Below are 23,329 nucleotides of genomic sequence, written 5' to 3'. Positions count from 1 at the left end.
CCAGGATGGTCTCGATCTCTTGACCTCGTGATCCACCCGCCTCGGCCTCCCAAAGTGCTGGGATTACAGGCTTGAGCCACCGCGCCCGGCTCACACAACCTTCTTATAAGGACACCAATTATAGCATTTAGGGTCCATTCTAATCTCATACGGCCCCATTGCCCCGTCTTAACTAATTATATCAATGACCATATTTCTAAATAATGTCACATTCTTTTTTTTTTTTGAAACAGAGTCTCACTCTGCTGCCAATTCCCACCGATTTCCTAAAACTATGTCAAAAGGAAAACGCCAACTTTACATGCTCAAGTAACAAAAGGACCAGAGGCCACTCTCTGCATGGCACCCCCTTTTCTGCATGGCAGATGTAAAATGGAAAATACCTCTGGAGTATTTTCCAGAGGCTGGAGTGCAGTGGCACAAACAGGGCCCACTGCAGCCTTGAAGTCCTGGGCTCAGGTGATTCTCCCACCTCAGCCTCCTGTGTAGCTGGAACCACAGGCATGTGTCACTATGCCTGGCTAATTTTTTGATTGTTTTTAGAGATGGGGTTTCGCCATGCTACTCAGGCTGCCTCCCAAAGTGCTGGGATTATAGGCGTGAGCTACCAAACCCAGCCTAATGTCACATTCTGAGGCTTAGGATGAATGTGAAATTTGTGAATCTTGATTCAACCCACTAAACTCTCCTCCATCACAAATCCTGTCCACATCGGAGGGAGCTGAGGTTTTCCCAACGTTTAGAGAATGGGGTCTGGCCCCTCCCTGCCTCATCACCTCGTGTCCTCTACCTTCCTGCCTCCAGCGCAGCCACCTGGGCCTTCTTTTAGCTCCTGAAACACAGAGAGGGGTCCATTCCAGACTCCTCTTCTCTTGGAATGTTCTCCAAGAGAATGTTCTCCACATCTTCAGACGACCCCTCTCTCAGAGGGCTCCCCCTTAACCTCCTTGGTCTCTCTCTATTGCATTGTCCTGCTTTGCTGCCTTGGCCAGTGGCCATTGTTGGAACTTGTCTCCGTGGGTGCTCCGTGCTTCTCTGCCCCCCTACCCCACCCCCAGCCATGGCTGCCATGAGGGTGGAGACCTGGTTGATTTTGTTTGTGTAGCAGCTCCAGGATCTGGCCCAGTGCCTGGTGCCAAGTAGACTCTCAACACACATTTACTGAATAAACAAAAGGCATCAATGACTAGCCCCTCATGAATGCACAGCGTCTCCTTCTTAAGAAATTTCCAGCAGAACGAGGAGGTCAGCTGTGGCCAAACTAGCAGACCCTTTGTCCTTCCTTTACAGCTGGATTTAGAATACAAAGCCTGAAAAACTCTGCCATCTAATGGACTCACAGGAGAAGTGTTTTCTTTATTTTAAAAAAAAATGTTTATTTATTTATTTATTTTTAGAGATGGAGTTTCACCAGGTTGGTCAGTCTGTTCGGAACACCTGACCAGGTGATCTGCCATACTGGGCCTCCCAAAGTGCTGGAATTACAGGCGTGAGCCACCACGCCCAGTCAGAAGTGTTTTGTTTCTTTAAATTAACAACCACACACTCAAACAATGGGCTGAAGGACCAAACACACTGTGCACAGGAGAAAACATGAAAGGAGCAGTCCTGGCCTCCACTCCACTCTGCAGAGAGCACGCAGATAATCCCAGGGGTCTTTCTCAGATGGAAGCCAGAGATTTAGGGTTGCCAGATGAAACACAGGATGCCCAGTTACATCTGAAGTTCAGATAAACAATGAGGAACTTTTTAATATAAATATGTCCCAAATATTGCAAGGAACGTATTTATACTAAAAAGCTATTTGTTGTTTACCTGAAATTCAAATGTAACTGGCAACTCTACAAGGACTGGGTAGGGAGGGTGCCCTTTGGCTGACTGGCTCTCACAAGGCCTTGTTCCTGAGCCACAAAAGATAAAGCTGTCAATTTGCAATCTACAGGGATTTATAAAAGAAAAACAGCCAGAGAACCGTGACTAGCAGAGCGCTGTCCGAGGTGCTGAATTCAAAGACGCGAGCACTAAAAAGAATGTCCTTTGGAGGTTCCAAGAAAATTCAGACCTAGGTGCCTATTATTTAGAGTAGGGTCTCCAACACCCAGAAACACATTTTTTTTCCCATGGAGAAACACCTCCTACATATTTTTATTCCATGGAGAATTTACCAAACTCTCTTTTTTTTGTGCGACAGAATCTCGCTCTGTCACCCAGGCTGGAGTGCAGTGGTGCGATCTCAGCTCACTGCAACATTTGTCTACTGGGTTCAAGCAATCTTCCTGCCTCAGCCTCCCGAGTAGCTGGGACTAAAGGCGCACAGCACTATGACTGCCTCATTTTTGTATTTTTAGTAGAGATGGGGTTACACCATGTTGGCCAGGCTGGTCTCAAACTCCTGACCTCAAGTGATCAGCTTACCTCAGCCTCCCAAAGTGCTGGGATTACAGGTGTGAGCCATTGCGCCTGCCCCCAAACTCTTAATAGGGCTTATCTTTTGATAGGGTAGGATTATGGCACTTTTTATTTAATTTTATTGAGACAGGTCTCATTTTTCACTTTGTTGCTCAGGCCTTAATGCAGTGGTGCAATCACAGCTTACTGAAGCCTCAATGTCTTTGGGCTCAGGTCATCCTCCCACCTTCACCTCTCAAGTAGCTGGGACTACAGGTGCATGCCACCACGCCCAGCTAATTTCTTTATATTTTAGGGTAGAGTGGGTTTTGTCATGTTGCCTAGGCTGGTCTCGAACTCCTGGGCTCAAGCAATCCACCCACCTCGGCCTCCCAAAGTGTTGGGATTACAGGCATGAGCCACTGTGCCTGGCCTCATTTTCTTCTTTTATACATTTTGATGTTGTTGAGACAGCATCTCACTCCTGTCACCCAGGCTGGAGAGCAGTGGTGTGATCCTGGCTCACTGCAACCTCAGCGTCCCGAGTTCAAACATTTTTCCTGCCTCCTGCCTCAGCCTCTTGAGTAGCTGGGATTACAGGCCTGTACTACCAAGTCCAGCTAATTTTTATATTTTCAGTAGAGATAGGGTTTCACCATGTTGGCCAGGCTGGTCTCGAACTCCTGATCTCAGGTGATCTACCTGCCTCAGCCTCCCAAAGTGCTGGGATTACAGGCGTGAGCCCCTGTGCCGGGCCCTTTTATATGTTTTTACGTGGCTGAAATCAGACTTCCCACCCCACCCCCTTGCCTGACCCTTACCGATACTTCATGCCTGTGCGCTGGGCGGTGCAGCCGTCCAGGGAGAGGCCGTGCATGCGGAGGAAGCTCTCCATGTTCCTGGCCTGGGCTGCTGCCCGCACCTCCCGCAGCCGCTGCAGTTCCAGCATGTCAGTCTGGCGGACGGGGTGCAGGGCCCATTCAGAGTGGCACCTGCTGCTCACGCTCCGCAGACTCTCACTGTATGTCATGGACAGCATGGTGCCGCCTGGCCTGGGAGCCGCCGCTGTCCAGACGGTGATGAGTTAGACAGTGTGCCAGTGCCCCACATGCCCCAGGCTGGATGGCTGGGCCTGGGGCAGGGAGCAGCTGCAGCGAAACATCCTCTAACTAGTGCCGCCACCAGAAGGTCTTGGTATCTAGGAGTGGGACCTGGCCCCTGGATGCAAACACCTCTTGGCATGAGATTCCCAATCCGCAAAGCAGTGCTTGCCGGGAACTCCAGCTAAGCTGCCCTTCTCTGCCCCCTGCAACCATGAGACAAGCACAGGCAAAACTGGCTTCCAGGCAGGACAGCTGCACCTCAAGTGTCCAAATGAAACGGAAGCACAGACAGCATGCAGAGCCTGAGCACCCCCAAACGCTGAAGACCAGGGCTGCTGTTCTGTGGTGACTGCAGTGCCATACCACAGGGCTCTCTTGAGGTGGTTCCCAGGGTAAAACTGGGTCAAGAGCTGTCCCTGGGAAAGCAGCCGAGCGCACACCTGTTGCTGAAATAAATTCTCCTGTAATTGTGCCAGGAAGGCACCTCACCCCCGCATGCCAGGTGGCCCTAACCGGGGAAGGTCTTATTTGTTCCTAGCCTTGTAAAGGGAAATGTGTCGTGATACTATACAACACATCCTTGCTTGTTGAAAGCATTACTGCACCAGCAGAGATCTTCGGGCTTCATGCCTTTTGCAATAGAAAGACTGAGCAGAATGCAGTTAAGCAGGTTGCAGGGAGAGTCGGCTGGGGAAAGAGCCTTAGTTGGGACAGGGGAGTTTCAAAGTTTCTATGTGAAGAACCATTGGTAAATAGCCTAAATGATGAACGTGCATTCTTATAAACTAAAAGCAACATAAATGTCCATCAGTAGGGAAACTGGTTACCTAAGTGACAGTCCATCCACATAGTGGGAATTTGTGCTGCTGTCAAGAATGCGGCATTTCAACACAGACGGACGTGCAGTGAGCCCTAAGAGATGGTGGATAACTAAAAGGTCAAGGGAGAAACGTGCATCCAGAACACATCCACTGGCGTTAATTCACATACACAACAGTGAGTGGACCAGTGAAGGGGGCTGTGAGTCCTCACCCTGCAGTCTGTGACAGGGCAATGAGGACATGGAGGCAGGCTCCATGTAAAGGAGGTCCACGGTCCAGTGACCCTCACCCCACCTGACTGAAGCCTTCGCCATGGCCCACGGGGCCTGCACTGCAGCCTGACATTGTCACCAAGGAGAGAAGGTGCAGAGGGGAAGTCACAATTTCAGCTGGGTCAGCTGAAGACTGGGATCGTGGAACCTGGCCTGGGAACTGGAAAGAAGCCAGCACTATCCCCACCTTCTGCCCCAGAGAGGAAAAGTCCAATTATCCCTGGGAAGGAGCTGGGAGGGCTATCCTGGGGGCTGAGGCAGCTACAGAGGCTTTGGCACGGCCCTTGATGGGGGCTGAGAGGTCTTGGAGCTGCCCAAGCCAGGCCCTTCCTGGGGTGTGCTCTAGGGGTCAAAGGAGGGAGCCGCAAGGGGCAGGAGTTTGCAATAAGCCCCGTGTGACAGGGTCCTTCCAGAATGGGTGAGCAGCCTGCTGACCTTTCAATGCTCTGTCTACACGTGCACCCGGGGACGGGGGACACCTCCAGGAGCCCCGCGGCTGCCCCTTTCACAGAGATTTCCCTGCAGGTATTCGTCTGTATCTTACTTGCAGGGACCGTCCTTCATGTCTGCCCTGTTGTGCCCAGCATGAGGCCTGGCTCAGAGCGGAGCCTGCAAATGCCTGTGGTATGAATGTGCAATTGAGGTAGGGAAGGTGGGCTCAGAGAGGAGCTAAAGAGAGACCAGCAGGCAAGGAGCCCCGAGGAGCCCCTGCAGGGAGACGGGGAGCAATGTCCACACAGGCCTTGGCCTCACCTCCCTAGTCAGGGCTGGATGGCACTCTCCCTGAAGGCCGGCAACCAGCTGTTCTTGGGCAGCCTGCCATGCCAGTCACTTCCAGCCTGCACCTCTGTCTGATGGGCACGGCTCCAGGGGGGTCCTGCGTTTCCCATCCTACCCTCTGCCTCATGCACACCATGCCTTGTGCCTCTTTCCTGCTGTGAACTGTCTCTATGGTGCTTGCCAGCATCCATCTTGCAGCTTCCTTTCTAGTTGTCTTGTGTGCTGAATTCACTCCCCTGAAGGTTGGGTCCAGGAGGGCAGGGACCCTTCTGCCTGCTGTCACTGCTGCCTGCTCAGTGCCCATGGGAGCGCCCCTCGTGCACAGAGGAGGGGGTCGGATACTTGTAAAGCAGCAACCAAGGCCCAGGCTCCAAAAGGCTAACCAGGGCGTGGCTGGCTTCCTGCCTCAGGCCCAGGGGCTCTCTGCAGGTCTCTCCCTCTCTTGCTGGGGGGAGGGGGTTCCCATGCCAGGACTTGCATCCACCACTGCTCATTTCCACACTGGGAGGGGTGTTGCCTGCGGGATCTCTGGATGCTAGAGCAGGCAGGGTGCCCTGGCATGGAAAGCCCTGCCTTCTGGGAGAATCGCTCTGGAGGGCAGAGAGGCCTGGACTCCAGGAGAGGCTCATCTTAGGAAGTGAGGCTCTGGGAACCCACAGGCAGCAGTTCCAGCTCCCCCTCCCTGCCTGCTGGTGGCCACTCCCTTCCCTCCATGTGCACAGCAGGCAGCTGCTTCTGAGGTGGCTGTGTGGCCTTCGGCCAGCCCTTTGTGGGGCACATGGAGGCCAGCCCTCTCTTCCCTGAGGTCTGTGTTTAGAAAGAAGGCCAGGCGGGCAGGCTGCAGCCGCAGGGCTCTTTCTGAAAGGCAGGACCAGCCTCAGACGCGCAAGCTCCCTGCCTGGCCTGACCAGGCTGAGATCAATAGCCATTAGCTTTTAAGATATTACCCACAAAAAGTAACCCAGGTCTGGTTTGGCCCTGGAAATACAGCCAAGGCCCTAGGGCAGGAGGACAGGGTGGCTGAGTGCCCAGCTTCTGGACAGGGGCAGCTCTGGTTGTCACCTGCTCATAGTGCGACCCAGGCAGGTACCTTGACCGCTTCCAGCTTCAGCCTCCATATCTGTGAGGTGGGCTGAGTAGACGCCTGCTGTACCAGGCTGCTGTGGGCTGTGTGAGATGAGGCTTTGGACAACCGGGTGGGAGCTGGTGACGCAGCTGGAAGCGGGTCTTGCAGGGGGTGTGGGATGACACCAATTATGATAAATGCCATGGAGAGAAAACTCCACCACCAGGGGCCGGCAGGAAGGCTGGAACTTGTGACCACAGGCTTGAGTGAGAGGAGTGAGCCACACAGACACCAAATCTCCCCAGAAAATGCTTAAGGGAGAGAACAGAGGTGAATAATCACCCCCTCCTGCAGAGAATGCACACCTTTGCGACAAGATGGTAGAGGGCCAAGTTTGGGGATGTGGGTGGGAGTAACCAATGCCTAGGCTGCAAAAGGCCGACCAGGGCTCCACCTGGGCATTTCCTGGCAGTGCCAGGTGGCAGCTGGCAGGGATGGGGCTGGCTTCCTGCCTCAGGCCCACCAGCTCTTTGCAGGTGGCCCTCTCTTGTGTGTGGGGGGCTCCCACACCAGGACTTGCATCCTCCTGCCAGTGGGGGCTCCTCGTGGCCCTGAGGGGTCATGACTCTGGGAGGGCAGCCACGGGGGAAGAAAGATGTGTGCACGCCAAAGGCTAAGAGGCTCTGCCCATTACCAGCGGTGCTGGGGAACAGAGGACAAAGGCTGGCTCCTCTGGACTCTCTCACTCTGGGGCTCTATTCCGGGTTTTCAGGGAAGGTGACTCTAACAGCGTCAGGTCCATGGACGAAGGGCCCCCGTGAGACACTGCAGGGAGGAGGTAGTGGCCCCACTGCCGGGTGCCTGCCTCGGGACCCCCACTTCTCCTGAGCTCAAGAGTGCACTGACCCCTGACCTTATTCAAAATATCCCAGATTCCAGCTGTTTTCCAGAGTGAGGGTCTCTGAGCCATGAAACTCCCTCACCATCCTGCTACCAAGCAAAACGAGCCCCCCCTCAATAGCCATTGCTAATTATGTGGCCCCTACAAGTTCTTTCCTGGGCTGGGCCTGCCCTGTGCAGATCTATTCCTGTAGATCAGAGGCCCAGGGGGACTCACGTGAATTAACACTGTGACACGGAAAAATGAGAGGAAGATGTTGACCTCATTAAGTCAGTAGGAATCACTACCTCCTCTCAGACTCCTCTACCTGGAATTTCTGAATCGTTTTGTTTACCGAAAGCCAACAAAGCACAAATCGTGAGACTGAGAAGGAATCCTGAACGTCACTTCTGCATGGTGACACCTGTCCAGAGAGCAGAGAGCCCAACCAAAGTTCTCAAAAGCGGAAACGGAAGGGGAGCTGCTACCATTCCGGGGTGCGGCTCTACAACGCACAGCATTGCATCAGTGCAAACACAAAAGAATTTGCGCCCAAGGACAATCAGCAAACCGATGCCCGAACAAGCACCCCCGGCTCCCTTGGCACGTGCTTCCTGCACAGGCAAGACCGAACCTCCCCGACCGCGCTCTGGGCAAAACTGGAAAATGCTGAATCTTAATCAACGGTGAATACAACGAGGTGGGAGCTAGATGGCCGAGTCTCCAGCAGACGGGGAAACAGCCAGCCTGGGGCAGGTCTGGGCTGCAAGCAGGCTCAAGCGAGAGATGCTGCCTGGCTGAAGCCACCGCCCACCGCCCCATCCATCAGGCATTCCAGGTTTACCTCGGGCTGGTTCTTTTTTGAGGTCTTCTGCTTTGAAAAAATGCAGAGGGTCTAATTTCAGATTAGCCAAAAGCACCCCAAAATATTGTCTCCTCTTATTCTCATTCCTGGGGATGCAAACCCCCAAGCGGCACCTCCCCTAGGAAGGTAGCGGCTGCATCCAGTCCTAGGGCTGAAGGGAGGACTCACCTGCCTTCCTGGGGGCGTCTGCTTGTTACAAAGCCCACAGTCTAGTTTATTAGGGATGACCAGACGCTCTAAGGATCTGGCACGGCAGCTTTCTCATTAGGGAGTGTCACTGCAGGACGTCAGAGGCAATTGGTGAATGAGATGAGTCCCACCAGAGTCAAGTTTTGAGGCAGCGAGTCCATTAGTTCTATTAGGGCATTTTTATCTCAGCGAAAGAGGCTGAATTATTCACGAGCGCCTCTTCCCCTAAAAGCTCGGAAAGTGCAGTTCTGTGCTGCAACCTGGCAAGGCCCACTCCTGGTGCGTAGAGTTGGGGTGCAGCCCAAGGCGGGGGGTCCTGCCAGTCCCCCAACCTGGCAAGACCCACTCCTGGTGTGCAGAGTTGGGGTGCAGCCCAAGGAGGGGGTCCTGCCAGTCCCTCAGGACTACCCTTGCTGCCTCCACCATCCCCGTGTGCCAGAAACACAAAGCCTTGGACCCACAGGTCAAAAGGGGCAGGCCTTGCTCTTTGGTACTTGAGTGTGGGACACAGAGCCTGCAGCTTCTGCACCCCACTCAATTCTAAACTGTGTAGCAGGGGAGCTGGGGGCTTCGTGGTATGGGACCACCACCCACAGCCCAAGGGGGTCTGCAGAGGCCTGTGCTCAGCTCACGTGAACGCTCCTTCTCTCCTCGCCACCATAGATGGCTCCCCAGTGCCCTCTGAATGCATCCAAGCCCTGTTGCTTGGCATTTGAGGCCCCCCACCAACATCCACCTCTATAGTCTGCCTCTCCTCATTCTCCATCATGTTCCTGATGGCCAGGGCTGGGTAACTTCACTTCCTGTTCTCTGTGGACACCTCTGGGATGGGGCTCGGGCTGTTGTATCTACAGGAATGTGCTTCCCAGTCTCTGTGTTGAATCCTGCCCAGCCTTCAAGGTTCAGATCAAGCCTGTGCTGCCTTCTCCACGAAGCCTTCCTGGCTCTCGGCTGGCTGTGGCCACTCCTTCCTCAGACCCCAGAGGCTCTTTGGGCTTCTCCCATAACATGCTTTGCCTTCTGGAGATCATCAGAGTGATTTGAGACCTGGTTGCATGGGAGTATTGCTCCCAATCCTTCACCCCTCTCTGTATCCATGCCCTTTGCTGTGCGGCTTTATCGCTCCTCCCACTGGTGGGGGCAATGTTTCCAGCCCCTTAATTTTGGGCTGGTTCATGAGACTTACTTTGGTCAAAAGCATATGAGCAGAGGTGACAGCACTCCGACCCCAACCACAGGCCTTAGACCCTGCATGTTTCTGCCTTTTCTCTGGCACTTCTGCTGTGGGAGGAGCATGCCTGGGACAGGTCCTGGTTAAGAAGGACGGGAAGATGGAGGGCGTGGGGATCCAACTTGCAGCCTAGAGACAAACCCAGCCGAACCAGCTTACATGAGATCCTGGTCAACCCGCAGACAGAGAAGCAAGGAAGAGACGCTGATTGCTGCATGGCGCTGAGTTTTGGAGCTGTTTGTTATGCAGCACAGGGTGGACAGCTGACTGGCACAGTGTCCTGCCTTGATTCCTTGCCTGGGGGGCTGCATGGGGGCAGGATAGTGCCTGGAGCCCTCTGCCCTGTGAGAGGGCCAGGCCTAAGTAACGGAAAGAATCATCCACCAGCCATGTTTCGTGGCATGCTTGGTGTGATGAGGGTGCCCCATTAGGAGTGGCCCCCAGCCTGTGAACAAACAAAGACCCCAGCCCTTACAGGTCATCTCCAGAGCCCCCACAATAGACACGCAAGTGAACCCCTAGAGATCCAAGAGGTGGAATGGCCAGAGCCTGTGGACACAGGAATGTGGGGCTGAGAGCCTAGAAGGTGAGCTTCAGACCTTGTCCTTGGGGCTGGGAGCCACCTGGAAATGAAGGTTCCCATGCACAGGGTTCCTGGTGGTGGACCATATGTTGAGCCTGTGGGATTCTGAGGGTCGTCGTGAGGGGGCTGGAAGGCTCTCACTTCAACTTGGTCACACTGGACAATTTACTCGGCCCCTCCTGGAGGTGGGCCCTCTGAGCTGGCTGGGCTGTGTCTGTGGGCGGGCCCTCCGAGCTGGCTGGGCTGCACCTGGGGTTTTCCTGCCTGCTCATCGGACCTCACCCCTTCCTTTCTGAGGACTGAGGCTGCCCAGGGCTCTCTGAGGATGCAGTTCAGGTACACGTTTCGTTTCACGGATGAAATCCCCTGGGATGAGCGGCGTCTATTCATTAGGATGCGTTACACCATGCATACATACATCACAAAACAAACGTTTCATCCAGGCAAAGCATTTGCAAGCACGAGTTCAGATTTAACTATTTTAGGCAAAATCTTATCTACCCAAATATCAGTAGAATCAAAGAGTTGGTCATGTCTGCAGAGGTCCCTGTAAGGGGCAGAACCTCCCAGGGGCACAGATCAGCTTGAGCACCCAGGTCCAGGGTCCCGTCAGAGGTGCTGAGCTGGCGAGGAGGGGATTTGGTGGGGGGGACATGAGAGAAAAGCCACATGGAAATCCATTGCCATCCTCATACCCACTGCCCAGCGCATTGGCAACAACCCCAGAGCACTGTCACCGGGAGGTGTCCGGGTCCACATAGAGAGACCTCCCAGCCTGAATGCCAAGATGCAGCAACACATACCACGCGCCTGCTGCCGGAAACTGTGCCGATTCACCAAACAGTCCCAAGGCACGGGGAGACAGCGGCCCCGCAGGTTCCAGGCAGCCCTGCCATTTTACTTCCTAGGGTTGGAGGCTGCACCAAGAACATGCATCCTTTGCCTTACAGGTGAGGGAGAGACAGCCCAGAGGGAGGAACGGGTCTGCCCGAGAGCACCCTGTGGGGCCCTAAGCCTGGCATCTCGATGCCACGTCCCGCTGGGGCACAGTCTCTCGCCAGGTGAATGTGCCTGGTTTGTTAATTCACCAACAGAGAAACACATCAGAAAGATGTCACTGATCCAAGTCATATCAGTACTGCACACCCCCAAGAAGGCACTAGCTTTTGATGAGCCTGAGGAGCTCTGTGAGCTCCAGATCAGCTCAAACCCACAGGCAAAGTGAGAACGGATAGGCTCGCCACGTCCTGTATTCTGATAACTGGTAACGGAAGAAGCACAAGCCAGAGACCACAGGAAGGTGTCTCCCTCACTGCCTGATGAGTGACGCTTTAACGGTAGCCTTGGCTGACAGCTTGACAGTCATCAGAAGCCCATTTGCTCTAATCAAAGCAAACTTATGGCAGATCAACACATACAAATAACCCGACTTTCCATTTTCCATGAGGACATTGCACAGCGCCCCGTGGGTAGGCACAGAGGGTGATAAGCAGAGCCTGGGGGTCTCAGGGGGCTTTGGCTTCGGAGAAAACACCAGCACGCCCTGCTTGGCAAGGCTGCAGTCCTCCCACCCACTCCCTGGCCATTGGACTCGCTGGGGTTTTAGGGAGAATGAAGACTCATTACCTGTAAAACTGGAGCTGTCTTTTGGGACTCCCATACCGAGTACTTCGGACAGCAGTGGAGGAAAGAGAAAAAGGGGAAAGGGAGAGAAGAGAGAGAGTCCACAGTTGGCATCAACCCCAGCAGGTGCAGCTCAGAAAGTACCACCAACGTCCCGTGTCCCCGGGCCCCCGCCGGCCGCCTGCTCAGGATGGTCTCCTAGGATGCGCGGCGGGTGCCAAACGCTCTGCAGCAGCGCCACCCGGTGGCCACCCTGGAGCCAGTTTCCTGGACACAAGGGCTCCTTCCTGCCTGGCTCTATTTTCCGTGGAGAACCTCGGGGTGAGGGTCGGTTTGGATTGAACATGCTTCAGGACTTGCTTTGCAATATGCTTGCGGGCAATGGCTGAAAACCCTCCACCCCAGACGTGCCGAGAGCCCCTGTGCTGGCAAACCCGCACGTGCCTGCTGGGCTCTTTTTAGGACAGACACTGCCTGTCCCTGGCTGTCTCAGACACGGGCTCTGGTTCAGGCCCTAACGATGATCTCAAAAGGTCTGGCTGCCCAAGATCGATGGGCTGCTGGGGTCCTGCCTGTGCGCTCTTCTTTCATGGGGTCTATGCGCTGTCCCCAGAGCCTCGGCTCTCACTGAACGCCCTCTGCGGCTGTTCAGCGCTGATTATGGTGCAGACAGAAACAACCAGGGCTGCAGGCGGAAGTGAGTTCCACAAGGAGGGGCTCAGTGTGCCAGGAACATCTGGCTACCCCAACTCCCTCTGGTGTTGGGAAAAGGGCAGACATGGTTCCCCAGAGGCCTGCAAGGTCATGATCCTCACGCAGGAGAAACTGGCGGGGCCACAGGGGCCGCAGTGTATGAAGTGAGAGGAAAACAATGCCGGCATCAGCCCTAGCCGTGCACCCACCCTTGGGTCTCTGTCACCCTTGAACAAGATATTTGGAAAGGGTCAGACACAAGAAAGGAGTCTACTCTGGCTCAAACCCCCCAGAGAAGTTTTGCTTTTTCTCTCCCACTTGGGTCTTTAAAGCCCCTGCTCCTTTCTTGGAGAAAACGCTTGCCGGCGTGCACCCTGCAGCCCATGGAAGGCAGAAGCCTGTGGGCCCTGCTTGGGCCCTCCCTCCTCCAGAGCGGAGCACAGTGGTTTGGGGACCCCTCCTCGAGGCAGGACGGACCCTGGGAGGTGGCCTGGGTGAGGGGTGGGGGTCACCTGTAGATCATCCCGGGAGAGCCCGTCTGCCGCAGGGAGAGCCGAGCCGGGGAGCCTGTCGTCGATTCTGGATACATGGAGCCGGCCTCACTTGTCCAGACCTGCTCGAGTTTTTACAGTGGGAAAATTCTGGAAGAAGAGCAAAATAAGGGAGGGGAAGAGGGTGGTGGTTAAAAAAGATCAACCAGGTTTGGCTGGAGGCCCTGGGATCACAAAGGCCCAGGAGGCTGTCTGAGTTCAGGGCATCGGGGAGCTCTCAGCAGACAGACAGACAGACAGGCAGGCAGGCAGGCAGACAGACAGTAGGCAGGCAGGCAGCAGGCAGGTTGGCCCACGGGCTCAGGAGGGGCTGAGGTGCAGGTGATGACCATGAGAAGGGTTTCCACATTCCTTCATGCCACACTCCTGCCCTGCACGTTGTGGGGGTCCTTCCACACCACCACAACTGCTGTTTGGAAACCCCAGGAGTAGGTTCTGCTGCCCCCAGGTGCAGAAGAGACTGCCCAGGGGGCATCTGTGCATTCTGAGCTCCTGACTGCACTGCTATCCCTTGCCCCGGCTCCAGCCCATTGCAGCTTCCTGGTGCTGTCATTGAGCTCCTAAGTCAGGCTGCTTGTCAGATGTCACTGATGTCCCCAGCTCCTGGGATTCCTGTCCTTGGGCCGTCCCTCCCCCGGAGTGTTGGCTGGACCTAGCCAGTCCTTCTAACCCGCAGACCATGGAAAACGTAATGGGCAGACTGTCACTTCTGTCTTGCTAGAGACTGTCCCTCCTGGCTCTGACAAAGCAAGGTGTTGTGTTGGAGAGGCCCATGGCGCAGGAACTAAGGGCAGCCTCAGGTCAACAGCTGGTGAGAAGCTGAGTCCTCAGCCCAACAGCCCAAAGAAAAGAGCCTTCAAATGACCAAGAGAGCCTGGAAGTGGATCCTTTCCTACCAGAGATTTCCAAGATGAGCCCAGTAATGGCCAGCACCTCAACTGCAGCTCAGCAGTCCCAAAGCAGCAGACTCAGCCCTGCTCTGCTCCAACGCCTGACCCACAGGAACCGGGAACCAGGAGATCCCACCCTGGACTGTTTGAAGCTGCAGGGTTTGTGATGAGCTGTTACAGCAGCATCAATTATGAGTATGGCTGCCAGCATCCAGCCATCCACCCACCTCACCGGCTGCCACCCCTTGGGCTGAGCCACCGCTGCCTTTCACCTGAACCCCTGGGTTCCCTCCTAGTGGCTCCTCCTCGCCCCCTGTACCCTCTTAGCCCTGCACGCCTTGCTCCACCTGCCTGGCTGCTGTTGGGGGCTTCTATTTCAAAAGTGAATCTGGTCCCCGGCTCTTTCCTCCCCCTCCCAGGGACAGCCCCTCAGTCCCCCATGCTCTGTCTCCTGGCCCTCAGCCCAGGCCCCTGGCCCTCCCAGCAGGCCGAGCTCACACCGTCTGTGAACCCTGGCACTGGCGGCTCCTTCTACTGGCTGCGCCCTTGCAGCAGTGCTTCTCAGTGCCATGAGCCCCTACTGTGGGGCTCAGGGGTCCCAGTTGCTCCCCAGCCGACACCACGCCTTTGTTGCCTACATACAGGTCTGTGGTGCCCCTGCTCCCTCTCTGTGGGGTGCGTTCCAGGAGGGCAGTGGTTTTGTGTGTCTTGCTCACTGCTGCACCCTCACACCTAGAACGGGCTTTGGCTTCTAGAAGGACAAGGGCCCCTGATCCAAAATCACCTGGTCCTGCCCCCGCAGGCAAAGGGATGCCCCAGGCCCAAAACACAGCCCCACCCATCCACAGCAACCCACGAAAACTGTGGGAAACCTGACACGCTTAGCCCAGCGGCTGACTGGCTTTGTTTTTCCTACTTTTTTTCCCCCAAAACAGTGACCTCCCATCACCGGGAAGCAGCTTCCTCAGAAAAAAAGCAAAGTAAGGGAGGGGGCTCACAAATGACCTCTGTGCCTGGGGTTCAGGCAGCGCAGGTTTAGGTCCCCCTAACAGTGGAGGTCTCCTCTGAGCGAGGGGTGGCAGTGCATGTGCAGACCTGCTGGAAAACTGAGGCCAGCCTGGAATCCCGGTACTATGGGAGGCCGAGGCAGGAGGATCACTTGGGCGCAGGAATTTGAAACCAGCCTGGGCAACATAGAGACATTTTTTTGTAGAGACCCAGTCTCTACAAAAAAATAAAAAAAAATTAGCTGGGCATGGTGTCGCATGTCCATAGTCCCAGCTACTCAGGAGGCTGAGGTGGGAGGATCACTTGAGCCTCGGAGGTCGAGGCTACCGTGAGCCATAATTGCACCACTACACTCCAGCCTGGGCAATGGACTGAGACTCTGTTTCAAGTAAACCAAAACCAAAACCAAAACCAGAAACAAGGACAGAGGACGCCGAGAAGATGCAGCACTACGCTATCCTCAAATGCGGTGGGGCTTGGTGAGAAGATCCCCTGGAATTTTATTCTTAAAGACCCTCATTCAGGCCAGGCACAGTGGCTCAGGCCTGTAGTTCCAGAGCTTTGGGAGGCCGAGGTTACCTGGCTTTGGGGTGACTAAATCCCTGCAGCACTGGGGGGCTGGAGGGCCTCAAGGGCAGCCTCTCTTTGAGCACATTAGCAGCTCACGCATTTTGCTCTTAGAGGACTCAGAGGCAGGAGATCAATTCATCTCACTTAAAGTCGTTAAAAAGCTGTCGTTAAGCTCCCATAGATGCTGTGCTTTCCATCAGAGGACAGTGCATTTCTTCACACACGAAACACTGGCTGAGCCCTACTGCCGTGGGAGATTGCCCCCACAAGCCTCTGCCCCCAGGCTCCCCTGTCCCCAGGGAGGGGAGCCTGTCCCCCAGGGAGCCTGTCCCACAGCCTGTCCCCAGGGAGCCCCCCATGGAGGCTGCGTAAACAAACATGGCCCACTGAAGGCGGGATGTCCTCACACAGGCCTGCAGAAGGAGCTGGGGCTGGGGGCTGGGGGCTAGGAAGCCTGTGCCTTTAACAGCTGCTCCCCTGGGCAGCTGAGGGTCATGGACAGGAAACCAGGGCTGTAAAGGGGAGGGCTCTGCACAGCGCCAGGCACAGGCCTGCTGAGAGCAGAGTCCTCACCACAGCCTGTCCCCAGGGAGCCCCCCATGGAGGCTGTGTAAACAAACGTGGCCCACTGGAGGCGGGATGTCCTCACACAGGCCTGCAGAAGGAGCTGGGGCTCGGGGCTGGGGGCTAGGAAGCCTGTACCTTTAACAGGGCATGTAGCCCGCCTCTCCCCGCCCCCACCAGCTCACTCTCTCTTGGGTCTCGCTGCTGAGCTAACTTCCAGAATCACAAACTCAACTTGGGTTGGAAACAGTGAAGGGACCGAGTCACTGGTTCCACGGATGTGGGGTGGGGCCCAAGAATCTGCATTTCTCACAAGTCCCAGGTAACGCTGATGTTGCCAGCCCAGGGACTCGCTTTGAAAACCCCTGGCCTGGAGGTGAGGTCAAGGGCCAGGAGTCTAAGCAGGCCAGAGCCAGCCTGCTGCCTAGTTTTGTAAATAAAGTTTTATTGGAACACCTCCATGCCCATTTGTTTAAGAATCCTCTTGGGCTGCTTCTGAGCTACAAAGGCAGGGCTGAGGAGCTGCAACAGAGACTGCCTGGCTGGCAAAGGCTAAAATATTTACTATCTGGTCCTTTACAGAGAAAGTCTGTGGGCGTCCGCTCTAAGCCATCCTCTCTCCCAGGCTCAGGGGACACTTCGCCGCACCTCCCCTCCCACCCCACCCTCAGATGCCACTGCTGCTTCCCAGCCCCGAGAAAACACAAGCAACCAGAAACCACCTTCCTTCCTGCGGCTACCCAGGAACTGGCCCCACAGTGTCCATGCTGCCCCATGCCCTTCTCTCTTTCTTTTCTTTTTGGGGACAGGGTCTTGCTCTGTTCTGCAGGCTGGAGTGCAGTGGCATGATCATGGCTCACTGCAGCCCCAACCTATGGGGCTCAAGTGATCCTTCCACCTCAGCCTCCCACTGAGACGGGATCTGTGCTCAAAGTTGCCTGCCATCCCTCCTGTGGCTACCCAGGAACCGGCCCCACAGCGTCCACAGCCAGGTGGTCACCCCCAGCCCCACACACACTCAAGGGCACCCCAAGCCCATTCCTCCTTCTTCAGGAGGCACTGCCAGCTGCACTCAATCAGTTATTGTTTTTCCCAAAGAAAACAAAAATCACAGTTTCTTTCTTCCTTTTCTTTTTTTTTTTTTTTTTTTTGAGACAGAGTCTCACTCTGTCGCCTAGGCTGGAGTGCAGTGGCAAGATCTTGGCTCACTGCAACCTCTGCTTCCTGCCTCAGCCTCCCAAGTAGCTGGGATCACAAACCATTTGCCACCACACCCGGCTAATTTTTGTATTTTTAGTAGGGATGGGTTGTCACCATATTGGCCAGGTTGGTTTTGAACTCCCAACGTCAAGCGATCCACCCGCCTCACCTCCTTAAGTGCTGGGATTACAGGCGTGAGCCACTGCAGCCAGCCTAAAAAGCAGTTTCTTAGACCCACTTTCTTCTGCACTGTTTCTCGCCTTTCATTCACAAGGAAATTCCTCAAAAAGTTTTCCTTCACTTGCGAGATTCCTCTCCTTCCAGCTCATAAACCGACACTGGTCAGCCTCTGCCCTCACCACTCCATGGGAGTTGCCCTTGCCAAGTCCGTGGGTAACCTCTTCATTGCTAGGTCCGGCAGTGGCCATTGCATGGGGCGACAGAGGTGCTGCCTGTGGCTTCCCCAGCTCCCAGGACTCCGCGCCCCTCTCATCCCTCCAGCCACTTCTTTTGAGTCTCCTGGGCTTCTTCCTCTCATCTCTGTCCCCCGGTGGCTGCCTTTGCTCAGGTCTTGAACCTCTTCTTTTCCATCCCCATGAAGCCCCTCAGATTTTCCGTCTCGTGGCTCTGAACCCCACTGCTCTGCTGCAGACCCCTCACCGCCTACCTCTCCCCTGAACCCCAGAGCTGTGTATTCCCTGCTTGTGCGGTTCAACTACGAGGGTGGGGAATGGGCGCCTCAGATTCCCAGATCGGACACTGAGCTCCCGACGGCCCTCACCCCCAGCCCAGTTCTTCCCAGGGTGGCCTCAGCTGAGTAAAGAGCTCCCTGTCCTCCCAGGTGTCAGTCCCACTCCAGGGTGTCACCCCAACTCCTTCCTTCCTCCCATGTCCCACCTCCCACACCCAATCTGTCCCTGGGCTGGGACCCGTGCTTCTCCCGATCTCCTTCCCGGCCCAGGCTGCTGCTGGCTCTCGAGCTGCTCCTCACAGCGTTCCCCGTGCCCACCTCCACCCCCATTGCCCGACTCTATGGGGCCAGGATGATCGTACCAGAACATGAGTCAGATCATGTCATTACTTCGCTCAAAACCTCCCAAGGGCTTCCAATCTACTCAGAGTCAGAGTCCAGTCTCAACAGTGGCACCATGACCTTGCTAGCCACAAATCCCTGCCGAGCCCCTCACACACTGGCCCCTGCCGCACTGGCTCCCTGGAGGTCTGTGAACCCAGCAGACTCACTCCTGACTCAGGCTTCATGCCCTCCTCCTGTCCCCATTCAGCTTCTGACCCCCCACAGTCTGCCTGAGCCCCTCCCACCCTGGCCTCTTTATACCAAGGTCACCTTCTCACGGAGGTCTTCCCTGGACACCTCCCTTGCTTCGCAGTCCCCTCTCCCCCACGCTCCCTGGCCCCTCCCCTGGGCTGTTTCTCCCCAGTGCCTGTCACCTGTTCACACGCCTTCACCTCCACCTACTCTTCTCGCTTATGCTATCTGCCGACCAAGATGCCGGCTCCGGGAAAGCAGGGAGTTTTGTCTGCTGTTTTCCCAGCGGTGCCTGGCACCTAGTAGACACCGAACAGGTATTTGTTGAGTGAATGAATGAATGGATGACTGGGGGGATGCCTCTGTGACCCAGCCTGCTGAAGGCTGGAGGACAGAGGGCACTAGAGAGGTGGCCGGGGCTCGAGGTCTGCTAGACTGCAGGTAGCACAGCCCGCAGAGCTGGGGACACGGCTTGCATGTGGAACAAGGGCAGCTTTTTCCGCAGGGTGCAATGCCCACTGTGTCCAGTGGGGGTGCTCAGGGCAGATACACGTGCAGGGACAAGCGGCACCGCTGGCCACTTAGGGAGACGTCCTTGGGAGGCCACCTGTCCCAATCCCTACCCCTCTGGACTCCGAGAAGTGCTGACCCCGAGGTCAGGCTGTATCTATGCTAGCAGGCAGCTTTCCCACCTGCAGCCACAGGCGGGAACTGGACACCGTTTGATGAGCACTTTACAAGAACTGCAGGTCACCAACATAGCCTCTGTTTCATTCCTCCCCAGGGTCCCAGCAGCCCAGCCCACCACCTTTGCCGCCTCCCAGGGGAGGAGGAGTTGATGAGATTTCCCCACAGTCCCTGCTTTGCATTTCAGGATGCAGGACACACGGGCAGAGCTGACTGGCCCAGAGTCTACCGCCACTGTCCAATCAGGAGTGGCTGCATCTGCCAAGTGGCCAATCCCTGTGGAGCTGACATCCTACATGGAGATCCCATGAGGTCCAAGCTGGTGCAGTGGCTCCTTCAGCGCAGAGAGCGGCAGGCACAGCTAAGCTGAGTGGCCCTGGGATCCCTGACATCTCCAGGACTTGGGAGAACAGGTGTCAGAAACAGTTTGCCAACACACCAGACCCATAAGGGGGAGCCCAGCAGCAGAGGGGGTGCAGGGCCTGGGGTCCAAGCAGGGAGTCCACGGTCTGTGTCTCTCCCATCATCTCCACTTTCACTTGGTCTGCGTGTGACCTGGAGCAAATCTCCCGGATTCAGATTTGGAGAAACTGAAGCATGGAGCGCTTACAAAGGCTTGCCCAACTTTCTCATGGAATACTGAAGCAAGATGTCACAATGCTTGGAGCCCAGGAAGGAATCCAGTCATTAAATCCTAGCTCTTCCCCTTTACGTGATTCGCTGACAAGGACAGGGGAACCCAGGAAGGTTGGTAGGCTCCCTCTATGAGCATTTTCTTTCTTCTTATCAACTTACTAATTTGAAAACTTTCAAACCTCATAAAAGTGGAAATAATTAGAATAGCAATAGATACCCATACACTCTTCATCCCAATCAATCACCAATTGTTTACCTCTTGTCTCACTTGTATGCATTCCTGCTCCTTTTTCTCTCTCCACGCACAGGCACACACTTGCACACACGCACATGCATACACGCACAGGCACACACACACGCACACGCACAGGCACACACATGCATACATGCACACACACACATGCACACATCCGCACATGCAGACATATGCACAAATGCACACACACACGTACATGCACACACCCACGCACACATGCACATACACAGGGATATACACATGCACACATGCGTGCACACCCACACACACCCACATGCACACATCCATATGCACTCACACGTGCACATGCACACACACACACGCGCACATGCACACACACATGCACACCCCCCACATGCATGCATACGCACATGGACACATACACACACACTTTCCTCTGAACTGTTTGAAAGTGTGTTGCAATCCCCTGAGCTCCACCCCTCAATATGCAGCACTCATCTGAGAATTTTGTCTAAACCACACCAGCAGCATTGTCCCTAAGATACTTAGTTCAATATCACCTGATCTGCTATTCGGTGTTCCCAATTATTCCAGAATAACTCCTACTGTTTTACAAAAATCTGGGATCCATTCAAGGCTCACAGTGGCATTGGTTATTGACTCTCATCTCTCTCCGTCTAGAAGCAATCCCCCATTTTTTTCATTTTTGTTTTTTATGACACTGACGTTTTTGAAAGTTCAGGTCATCTGTCCTGCAGACAGTCCCTTGGTTTGGATTTGTCTGATTACAGCTTCAGGATTCAATTTAGCTGAACCTTTTTGGGGCGATCTTGTCTTTCTCATGCATCCAGGCAGGGGCGAACAAGTGAGTTTGTCCATCGAGGGCAAAATCGGGTCTGGCCAATTGGTTAAGGTGGTGTCCGCCAGGGCAGACACGAAAATTCTTTTTTCATGATTAACCAGGAATCACAGGGAAGGTTCTTTGAGGCTGCATGAATATCTGGTTCCCCCATGACCTCCCAGTGGGAGTGTTTTCTCAACTGCGGCTTTTCTAGAGAGGCCAAATATGTTACCAGTTTGGGCTCTGAATGCAGCGTTGGTGAGAGGACAGGAAGCTGAGTTTATTTGAACACAGAAAGGAATCCTGGGGGCCTTGGACTGTCATCAAAGCCACAGCCCCAGGAAGGTGTCGCTGGTGAGGCTCTTTCAGGGACCGATGGGAGGTCCACAGGGCCCCTTTTTGGAACTCTGGCTCTTGGAGCAAGCCTGGGCTGTAAGATTGAGGGCTGGCAGTTCCAACCCCATGCTGCCCCATGCCCTTCTTTCTTTTCTGAGACAGGGTCTCACTCTGTTCCCCTGGCTGGAGTGCAGTGGCATGATCACGGCTCACTGCAGTCCCAACCTATGGGGCTCAAGAGATCCTTCTACCTCAGCCTCCCACGTAGCTGGGACCACAGATGTGCACCACTGAGCCTGGCTAACTTTTGTATTTTTTATAGAGACGAGGCCTTACTCTGCAGCCAAGGCCAGTCTCCAACTCCTGGGCTCAAGTCAGCCACCTGCCTCAGCCTCCCAAAGGGCTGGGATTACAGGCCTGAGCCACTGCACCCTGCCAGCATTGGCAGTTTTTTGGAAAAGATTGACCCATGCATGATTCTAGGCAAGGGCACACAAGGAGAAGCAGCCCCAGACGAAATGGACAAATGGAGCAAAACTCTCTGGGCACAGCCAACCAAGGCGAGGGCCTCTCTTGGGCTCTCAGTTTCCTCATCTGCACAGTGGGGGACCTTGGACCACAATTTCTCTGTTGGAGCTAATGGTCAATGACTATTATTTGGGGGGCAAATGTGCCGTGGGAGGGCTGAGTAGGAGCTTTGGTGGCTCCGTCCCTGATTTCCTCAACCTCAGCATCAACGACGGAATCTGTACCCTGTTAGAGCCACATGAGCTGTTTGCATAGATGGAAAGAGGTCAGTGCACTGGGTGAGAGAAGGAAACGAATGAGCGGCTTAAGCCAAGAAACTACAAGAAAGGTCAGGACTGAGTCCTGGTGTCAAGGACAGAGATACGAAATAATAGAAGACACTTTCTGATCGGACCTGGTGGGGGACAACCTGTTACGGTTATCCAGATGTTCTGGTTGACGGAGCTGGCACCTGACTTGCACAGGGAGGGCATGAGGGTGGGGGGTGGAGTTACTGACCCCAAAGCCTCACTTCTCCCAGCATCCATGTCCTTTGCTAAGTGACTTTGCTGCCTCTCCTCAACACACACACACATGTGCGCACAAACCTACTCACATACGCACACACTTACACATACACACACATACCTACACAAATGCACGCACACCTATATACATACCTACTCACATACATACACACATCTACACACACATACACATATACCTACTCACATACGTACACATACACATATACCTACTCACATGCATACACACACACCTACACACTTGCACACACATACCTACACACATGCACATACATATACTTACACACACCTATGCACATGCACACACACCTACACACATGTACACACATACACATACACACATACATATACACATACCTACACACACACATACACATATACCTACTCACATACACACACATGCACACACCTACACACATGCACATGTACCTACTCACATACATACACACACATGCACACACACCTACACACTTACACATACCTACACACATGCACATACACTTACACAGACACATACCGACACACATGCACACATACCGACATACATGCACACACATACACAGATCCCCTACATACATACATATACACATACCTACACACACATACACATAGCCCTACACACGTACACACACCTACATATGTACACACATACAGGCATACACACCTCCACATGTACACATACACATACACACATACCTACACACATACACATACCTATATATACACACATACATATACACATATACACACATATGCAAAAAGAGACATATACACACACATGTTGAAGGGGCAAACTCCTGGCCTTATCCTCCTGGGCAGCCATGTGACTTGCTTTGGCCTAAGGAAGTGGGCAGATGTCTCAGTCACAGGGGACTTGCCCTGGAACCTCTGCCATGGTCATGGGACGTGCATGCCCTAGTCCACCCTGCTGCAGATGCAAGAGCCACCCCACCTGGACCAGGCAACCCCAGTGCCTCCGTGACCTGGAACCAGATGCCCCATGACTGCATGATAAA

The 23,329-nt window shown here is 54.6% G+C and overlaps 1 protein-coding gene and 1 long non-coding RNA gene across 10 annotated transcripts in view; both read right to left on the bottom strand.

Annotated features, from left to right (window-relative positions):
- Positions 1-23,329, bottom strand: part of KCNAB2 (potassium voltage-gated channel subfamily A regulatory beta subunit 2) — a 107,011-nt gene that overhangs the window by 49,961 nt on the left and 33,721 nt on the right. For 4 of the 9 annotated variants that reach the window (XM_017542726.2, XM_017542731.2, XM_017542728.2 and 1 more), the window contains exons 2-3: positions 13,007-13,135; positions 11,805-11,846 (exon numbers count right to left, since the gene is read on the bottom strand). In XM_017542726.2, coding sequence (XP_017398215.1) covers positions 11,805-11,846; positions 13,007-13,083 — 119 coding nt within the window. In that variant the 5' untranslated portion in view covers positions 13,084-13,135. Of the gene's footprint in view, positions 1-11,804; positions 11,847-13,006; positions 13,136-18,726; positions 18,844-23,329 lie in introns of all 9 variants that reach the window. The other 5 variants (XM_017542729.2, XM_017542733.2, XM_017542730.2 and 2 more) reach the window with 2 other exon arrangements.
- Positions 3,038-11,082, bottom strand: LOC119473288. Its single transcript, XR_005202493.1, has 2 exons — positions 8,155-11,082; positions 3,038-3,453 (listed from the first exon to the last, which is right to left on the bottom strand). It is a non-coding gene; the product is annotated as an uncharacterized LOC119473288 (long non-coding RNA).

This window comes from Cebus imitator, unplaced genomic scaffold (assembly GCF_001604975.1).
Source record: "Cebus imitator isolate Cc_AM_T3 unplaced genomic scaffold, Cebus_imitator-1.0 Scaffold145, whole genome shotgun sequence".
NCBI classification, from domain to species: Eukaryota; Metazoa; Chordata; class Mammalia; order Primates; family Cebidae; genus Cebus; species Cebus imitator.
Note: the sequence above shows the minus strand (reverse complement) of the source record. Positions and strands in the feature narration are given on the sequence as shown.